The 8,049-nt window shown below is 61.9% G+C and overlaps 4 protein-coding genes across 4 annotated transcripts in view; 1 reads left to right on the top strand and 3 right to left on the bottom strand.

Moving 5' to 3' along the window:
- MNEG_9903 (hypothetical protein) overlaps window positions 1-222 on the bottom strand; it is a gene marked incomplete at both ends in the record, with an annotated part of 3,396 nt that extends 3,174 nt beyond the window's left edge. The window contains one exon of the mRNA XM_014041628.1: window positions 114-222. Within this exon, the coding sequence (XP_013897082.1) occupies window positions 114-222 (109 nt within the window). The remainder of the gene's footprint in view (window positions 1-113) is intronic.
- Window positions 223-824: 602 nt separating this feature from the next.
- On the top strand, window positions 825-2,066 carry MNEG_9902 (60S ribosomal protein L37a; the record flags this gene model as incomplete). Its single annotated transcript, XM_014041627.1, has 4 exons — window positions 825-860; window positions 1,095-1,112; window positions 1,359-1,469; window positions 1,980-2,066. The coding sequence occupies 4 exons, from the start codon at window positions 825-827 to the stop codon at window positions 2,064-2,066; spliced, it is 252 nt and encodes an 83-aa protein (XP_013897081.1).
- A 484-nt stretch (window positions 2,067-2,550) lies between these two features.
- On the bottom strand, window positions 2,551-3,245 carry MNEG_9901 (hypothetical protein; the record flags this gene model as incomplete). Its single annotated transcript, XM_014041626.1, has 3 exons — window positions 2,551-2,695; window positions 2,843-2,899; window positions 3,070-3,245. The coding sequence occupies 3 exons, from the start codon at window positions 3,243-3,245 to the stop codon at window positions 2,551-2,553; spliced, it is 378 nt and encodes a 125-aa protein (XP_013897080.1).
- Window positions 3,246-4,641: 1,396 nt separating this feature from the next.
- MNEG_9900 (hypothetical protein) lies at window positions 4,642-6,148 on the bottom strand (the record flags this gene model as incomplete). The annotated part of the gene is made up of 5 exons (XM_014041625.1): window positions 4,642-4,794; window positions 5,041-5,241; window positions 5,580-5,615; window positions 5,766-5,812; window positions 6,064-6,148. 5 exons carry the CDS (start codon window positions 6,146-6,148, stop codon window positions 4,642-4,644), a joined length of 522 nt encoding a protein of 173 aa, XP_013897079.1.
- Window positions 6,149-8,049: the final 1,901 nt, after the last annotated feature.

Raw genomic sequence — 8,049 nt, 5'->3', positions numbered from 1 at the left:
CCCGCCGCTACTCGCGCCGCGTTCCGAGCTTCCCGCGGTGGCGGCGGGGTGTGCCGTTGCTATGAGCCGCTGCTTCGCGTCGCCAACGTGCCAGCCGGTCGGCAGTGCCTCACCAATGGGCTGCTGCTCCGGCTCCAAGTCCTCCGCATCCTCCGCCACGGTGGCGGCTTGGGCCTCCTGCCGTCGTCTCCGCGAGTTGGCGATGACATCTGTGCGGCGCATGGGCGCACACATCAGCTACCGCGGCGCGCGATCGTTCGTACAAATCCTTGGTGAGCGTCACACCGAAGCGGACGTGCACAAGCGGCACGCAAGAATCCCATGCGGCGCACAGCGCGCGCACCACGGCCAGCATGTCGGATGGACGCCTCGCCGCTTGTTCCGCGCCACCATCCCAGCGCGCATGCAGCGCGTATCAGGTTAGGAGCTCGGTGCTGCTGCACGCTTGGCTGGGCACCATGGGATAGATGAGCAGTGCCTCTGGTCGTGCTTCCAGGTGCAGCCCCCGCAAACATGTCATGCGTCCGTCGCGTTTTTATCTATGCAAATTCGTCAATGAGAAGCGGCTGGAATGAAAACGCATGCGAGAACTCGTTTTGGTGTGCCCATCTGAAAGGTGAGGGGGAGCATGTGTGATCCACAACGACACACGCAATCATTATCACACGAGATCCCGGGACTTGGGTCCGGAAGCGCTGAGGTGATCTGGGGAGGTGAGTGCCCCTCTCGCTGCCACCCGCGCGGCGACAAGGGCGCGAGTGTTCGTGTTGAACGATCCTTTCCTTTGGCGTCTTCCGTGTGCTTCTACCTAGTCGTCTGCAGCCATGGCGAGTGCTGCTGCCGGCGGCCTGGAGGGGCCTGTGGAGCGGGAGTGCTGCCAGCTGTTGTGGACCTGTTTGACACCAGCATGAGTTTGTCGTATATGCGTTGTTGTTTGGGGCGGCTGGGGTTCAGGGGCCCCTGGTGCGAACGCAGCAGGCAAAGCTCCATCGCCGTGTGCTGCCACTTGTGCCCTTCCTTGCTTTATGCGTACGCTGTTGAGTTATGCCTTACGTTGCCTGCTCGTACTCGTTTCGCTCCCTCGTGTCCTGCAGTCGAAGCGCACGAAGAAGGTGGGCAGTGGCGGCGGCGGCGCTGCTGGCAGCGCGCCTTGGATGGCATGAGCAGCAGCAGCCTTTGCTGCAGAAGCATAAGAGTGATATAATCACACAACAGAAGCAAAACATGCTGGCAGCAGCTAGCCGAGGGCCCCAGCGCGCTGCAAGCGCAACGCCCTCTTGTGCGCGCGCAGCGGTACCGATTGCGCCCCCTGTGCCGTGCCGACCCCCCCCCTCCCCTGCACGCCTGCCGCCAATCAGGTCGGCATCGTCGGCAAGTACGGGACGCGGTACGGCGCGTCCCTGCGCAAGCAGATCAAGAAGATGGAGGTCAGCCAGCACTCCAAGTACTTCTGCAACTTCTGCGGCAAGGTGCGCCGATTGAACGACGCGCGGTGTGCAGCAGTGCTAGTAGCGGCGAGGACGTCTTCTGGACAGGGCGGCACGCAAGCTGCAAGCATTCAGTAAAGGCGTGCCCAAGGACGTCTATTTCAGTGCTCTTGGGGATTGGTTGGCAGGGCGCAGCAACTGTAGCAGCATGGGCAAGTGCGGCGGCTCTGAAGCTGGCACCGTGTCACCAGCAGCTGGAGCCGTACACCGCATGTTCGTGTGGATTTTTTCTGTGGATGCTACGGCAGCATGTGCCGAGTTCTGTCGGCTGCGGAGTCGCACTGCGCCTGTGCTAAGCGTGGCGTGGCGTGGAGCCGCGGGGCAGCTGCTGCGCGATCAGGCTGCCGAGGTGCCCTTGATCGGAGCCTCGTGACACCGCAGCAGCAGCTATCTTGTCCAGCAGACATTTGATATGTGTTCCAAGACCCCGTATCTGCCGCCCGACAGCCCTCTCAATCCATCCCCACCCCTGCCATCACTCTCAATCCGCAGTTTGCCGTGAAGCGTGTTGCCGTTGGCATCTGGGGCTGCAAGGCCTGCAAGAAGACCGTGGCCGGCGGCGCCTACGTCCTGGCGTGAGCAGCGCCGCAGGGCACGGGGGTTGCGCCTCCAGCCGCCCGCATGTGTGCAGCCAGCGGACGTTTTGCTGCAGCCTCGTACCTGTGCAGCTGCTAGTGCAGCCTCCTCTCAATCCCGTGCATCCCTCATCTGATATCTCACTCCCTCTCGCCCGTTCCCTCGCGCCCCGTCCACCCCGCAGCACCGCTTCCTCGGTGACCGTCCGCAGCACCATCCGCCGCCTGCGGGAGCAGGTCGAGGCCTAAGCAGCAGCAGCCCTGCTGTGTAACGCACATGAAACTTGATCGGGTTACATGTGGGTTGGTTTGGTGCAAGCCGATTGTGGCCCATGGTCAAACATGCGGGGAAAATCGGGCACAGCGTGCGTCTGGGCGCCAAACAACAAGGCAGAACATTACCAGTGACACCTGCAAGACCCTAAAAAACCACAGTGAGGCATCAACGAAATGTACTTGCTGCTCTGTACCGGCTGCGGCGCAACCGCTCAAGGTGCATCCCGCCCTGCTTGCGCCGCCTGCTCGGCTGCCGCTGCCTGTTCTGCGGCCAGCAGGGCCGCCACCAGCTCCTCCGTGTGGTGGCGGCAGTTGCGCCAGCCGAGCGACAGCTCCGAGTCCTTGGCTGCCCATTCCCTGCGCACAAAAGCGGAGGATGGGTGGTGAGTCAGATTCGTAGGGCCAGTGCGGCGGCGCTGTTATCACGGCGCGGCACATAACCAGGAAACGTAGTTATTGCACTGCTGCAATGCCTGCAGAGGGGCGAAGGATCGGTGCACCCACTCAGTGAAGGCAGTGGCGACGGCGATGGCGTCGCAGCGGGAGAGCTCCCCCACCAACCTGCGGCGAGGCGTGCAAAGGGGTGGGAGCACCGAGTCGTTCGATGTGGCAGGCAGAGACGCCTTGAGGGGGCCCGAGGCGGGCACAGCCTGCATGATAATCACGCAAAAGACAAGCCCGAAGCAGGGGCAGTGCGTGCTGTCCAGGCCGAATCATCTTCAGCCGCTCACTTGGCCTCGCTGCCGAGCGGCAGCCGCGTGGCAGAGGGGCCGCGCCCCGGCAGCTGCCGGCAGCGCGCGACGCCCTTCACGGACTGCCCTGACAGTAGCTTGGCGGCGGTGTCAGGGGCCGTGGGGTTTTCTGGCAGGAAATCCAGGAAGTAGGCCTTGTATTGGCAGTATCGCATGCGTGCGTTCATGTGTCAGGGAGGGGGCGGGAGGAAGGGTAGGTCACAGGGCAAAGGCGAGGTTCGAAGGCGCTTGGCGATTACGGGGAGAGAATAGGGCATTCAGGCCAAGCGTGGCCAGCCCTTTCGCCCTTGGCCGAGCCTGGATTCGCAGTACATTGCTGCAGGTACGGTGGGATCCCATGGGTCGGCCCTCAACAGCGGAGTGAATGGGAACGCGCGCAGGCCGGCCGCGGTGCGGGCACCTCGTCTTTGGCGCCGTCTAGCAGCAGCACGAATGTGTGCAGCTGCACCGGTCCTCGCAGCGCCTCTGGGAGCGTCGTTGCCAACTGCTCGAACCCCACCAGCGGCATGGAGCCCTGGTACACTTCAATGATGGCTGGCCTCTGCACTTGCAGGTTCTGCGCGCGCTGCACTTGCGCGACCTGAGCGCGCTGACCGAAGCGCGCTCGCCGCATCGGGGGCTGGCTAGTGCGCCAATGACCCTGAAAACTCAGCGCGCCTGATGTGCGCCCTGAATGACACACGCGGGATTGCATCCTGAGTTGTGGCGTGGAATCAACGGCAACACGATCTACAATTGCGCAACTTGAAAGACAGGAGAGTTGGAGACGATACACAATCGACAATTATTATCACCCGTCCGGTTGGACGCGACCACATTGTTTGTAGTGGCCTGGGTCAATGGAGATGGTGCCCACCGCACGCGCTCCGCTGGGTGGGCGGCCAGCAGAGCACCATAAATTCAGTCACTGATCATGAGCTCCTGCCCGTCTCCTGCTCCCTCACTGCAAAGCAGTTTTGCAGCTTCGGCTTCTAGATTTGAGCACGGCAGCAGTGCGTCACCAACCGTACACAACGCGCAGCACGCTGTCGTCGCCAGCTGACCTCAGTGCTTGTCCGGCTTCAAACACATCATTGCTGCCACAATAACGATCAGGCGGCAGTTGTCAAATTGCAAGAGGGAGCTATGTACGTGGTGTACACTCATCAAGGCGTTGACGCATCGCTGCACCTGCAGCGATGCGTTTCTGCTGCACCTGCAGCGGAAACATAGGCATTGCAGTTCGGCTGGCTAAACAAACACTCCAATGCAGCAATCACACAGAAAGCCGGCGACGCGCCGGCATCTCCTGCTCGTCTGATTCCTCGCCCGACGGCGAGCATGGGCTCACTAACTCGCTTTGCCTGCTGCGCTTGGGTTGAAAAGCGCCTTGTGCCGGCCGAGGTGCCCCGTCTGCTGCCACATCCTCGACAGAGTGGCTGCCGGCAATGGCAGCAAAGCAACCGCAGTCGCAACAGCTGCTGCTGGCCGACGCCCGGTTTGGCTGCCCGGTTGGCGCGCGTCGCGCCTGCCGCGGCGGCACCGCGGCTGCAGCTGCTGGCGGCGGTCGCGTCACCGCACCATCTGGTTTGCCTTGTCGCCCTTCTGCCGCAGCCCCTTGAACAGCCGCTTCTTGCGCCGCAGCGCTGCCATGGTGCTGTCGCTGGTCGCCTCGCTGCGCGGCGTGACGGGCGCGCTGCCGTGCGGGCTGCCGGCTACCCCGGCCTGCATAGGGGGGTTGCGGATGCAGTCCAACCCGCGACACATGTAGCGCACATTGTGAATAGCAGGGCTGGCATGCAGCAGCAGCAGCAGCAGCAGCAGCAGCAGCAGCAGCAGCAGCAGCAGCAGCAGCAGCAACAACACGCACACGGCATGGATGGGTACGCGGGCCGGTCGCCACACCGCCGCATGCGATTGCATCGCTCATGCCACTGCAGCCCACCGCCCCTCGCGCTTGGAGAAACGCACCCCGGCCTGGCCCAGGGCGTACGTGTAGCGGTTTGTGGTGGCGATGGTCAGCGCGTCGTGCGCGTCGCCCCTGCGGCCCCGCCCGGCGCGGCTGCCGGCCGCGGCCCCGCCGGCCTCATACTGGGCGTTGAGCGGCCGCACGTTGATCTCCGTCAGCCAGCTGGCCGCGTCGCGGGCGCCTGAAGGTCCCGCTGGCGCATCCTGCTGGAATCAGGGGTGGATGGGCATTCAGTCTTGAAGTCGGCAAGGACCCCCGGCTTTCTACGCAGTACGAAGCAGCACGGCTACACAGACGGACCGCCATTTCAGCGTTCCCTCTGGCACCCACTACGGCCAAGTGCCTGCGGGTCCAAAATTCCCTCATGGCCCTGGCTGCAGCGCAAAAGACGGCCCCAGCGCACCAGCTCGGGCCCTTCTTGCCGGCTGCCTGGGACCTTAATTCTGGGCACCTTCCCCGACGCTGTTGGGGAGGCGCCGCCGGGTGCCACGGAAGTGTCGGGTGTGTGGCGCAGTGCGCCCGCTAAGCTGCCCTTCCCAACCCGGGTGGTGCTCGCTATCACGTCGTCGTCGCGCCCCTGGGGGCGTGGGATGCGTGCCAAGGCCGACGCTGTCATGGCCGCAACTGGGCGAAGAGCACAAGCGGCCTGCATCTGCCTGCATGCCTTGGCTGGCACCCTTCCAGGTGCCTCCGCGCAAATTTTGCCATCCGGCAAGTTGCTGCCCACCTGCTGGGTCGTTTCAAAGCCTATCAAGCGCGTGAGCTTGTGGCCGCCTGGTAGGTTGTGGTTGATGCGATCATGGCGCACGAAGACAGGTGAGATGGAGGCGGGGCGTGGCTGCCGGCTGACGAGGCCAACGTGCCCGGTCGCAGGGGTGGTTGGTATTAGCGATTGCGTATTGCAGACGCAGAACACAGATTCATTACGATCTGCAGGTGGTTGCAAGTGAAATCTGCGGTCTACAGTCGTAGACGCGCTCCGCGCCTTGCTTGTGTTGCATCAAGTGCTACCTGCACCAACCCACCTGGCACCAGCTGCTCAACAGCGTATGCGTAGCCCCTGGCCAGACCCGCAGCAGCACCGCAAATGAAGTAAGCGGAGCTTGCCATGGATGCTGGCTCGACGAAGGGCACCGGAGCCTGCGAAGAGCGCAGTCAGCTCATCGGATTCTGCGTAAGGGTGGACAAAGGCGTGCTCAATGCTCTCAGTTCGAAGCGTTGAAAATAAGTATTGAGAGGGACATGAGAAGGTGAAGCTGTTGTGATGGATGATCTGCAGGTAGAATTTGGGCGGGAGATTGAGGGATCTCAATCAGACTCATTATCATCACAAAGACAATCGGGTAGCGCAGCGCATGATTCCAAGCAGTACAGGAGGGGCCAGGTGGCTCGAACGCCAGCCACCTCGCAGCGGCGCCGAAGGCCAGTCAGCGCTCTGATCATTGGAATGCGCTGCTGCAGCTATGCCAGTTGCCTCACCCACTCAGGGGTAGTGCCATGGCTGAAGGTTTCATGGTATTTCTGGAAAACATCAAGGGCGCTTTCACCACAAGTATCACTTCCCTGCCCCACTTCACGCTTTGCTTGTGATACTTGTCATCAAGCGCAGCACACACTTGTTTGCGTGTCTCTGCACACTTGGACCAAGAGCGTCACCAACTCAACATTGATTAAACCACATATTTGGCGTCCACTTTGTCAAAGGCTGAGCTTATGATACTGAGTTCTGCATGGGTTCCGGCCTCAATGAACGTGTTTGCGTGCTTGACCTGGTCAACACCATTACGCCATATTTCACTCGCATAGTTGAGCAGCATTGACAAACATACATGCATGCAAATCAGCATCATGCACATCAACATTGACCTCGTTGCGAGTTGCATTGCAGTGCAGGTCACGCCATTGGAACATGCTGCCATCCTCATTTACCCTTTCATCTCAGTCATTCATGGAGCACACTGTCACACATGACGCTATTTGTCAGTAGTCATGGAGCCGAGCTTGTGCATGTTGTGGTGATGGAAGCTTGCAGAGTGTGCATGCGGCTCCTGGAGCGCATTGCCGACAAATCCAGTCCCCGTCAATCCAGGGAGCAGTGACCCATGCACATTTCATTGGCAAGGAGTCAAGCGAATGCCCCCGACACAATCTGCAGGTTTATAATGAGCTCGCGCACCGGCATCTCGCTTCTCTCGACCATACGCGTCAACCGCCACAACATCCAGAACTACAGTGACATTGATCTTGGCATCTAGGCCTCTGGCGGGCACATGGTGCGCACAAAATAACATCAACAATCTTTCGCGGCTCAACGGGGCTGCTGAGACCCCACGCCCCATGAGCAGGGCCGGTCTGCGGTGCTGAGCCGGGCTTAGCCAGCGCGAGAGGCGGCAACGCATGTGTGTAAGTCACACGGTTGATACGGAAGCCTAGATCCAAACCCCGGCCAGATCACGCTAGGTCAGGGCGCGCACAGGTGGCAACATGGACCACAAGCGCAAGGTGCGCGTTAGAAAGACGCAGTGGATTTGTTGCATTTGTAATCAGCCGCTGGGCACATGAGCTGATGGCTAGCCTCCCTGCGGCCCCTGCGGAGCGCCACGCCTGTCCGGGCTGCTGCTGCTCAACATTGTCGTGCCCCGCCGCAGCGCGGCAATATTGCGCCCCGCCGCCACGCTTGTCACGCCACGCCATGGCCGCAGGTTTCATACTACTATGACAGCGATGTCGGCGACTACTACTACGGCATGTCGCACCCCATGAAGCCGCACAGGGTGCGCATGGCTCACGACCTGATCGTGCGCTATGGCCTCTACAAACAGCTGCAGGTGCGGGGTTGGGGAGCAGGTGGGCCGAGGGGCGGCGCGGCAGCCACGGGCAAGACATGGCCTTGGCGGGGCCACGGTCGGGGCAGTGGCGGTGGCACGACCGGGGCTGCCATGTTGCCGCGGCTGGCAAGGGTGCAGCCCACCCAATGTGCAGCGCGTCGACGCGCCTGCGCCTGCCCGCGG

This window comes from Monoraphidium neglectum (genome assembly GCF_000611645.1).
Source record: "Monoraphidium neglectum strain SAG 48.87 unplaced genomic scaffold scaffold02107, whole genome shotgun sequence".
Classification (NCBI taxonomy): Eukaryota; Viridiplantae; Chlorophyta; class Chlorophyceae; order Sphaeropleales; family Selenastraceae; genus Monoraphidium; species Monoraphidium neglectum.
This window is presented reverse-complemented; position numbering and strand designations above follow the sequence as displayed.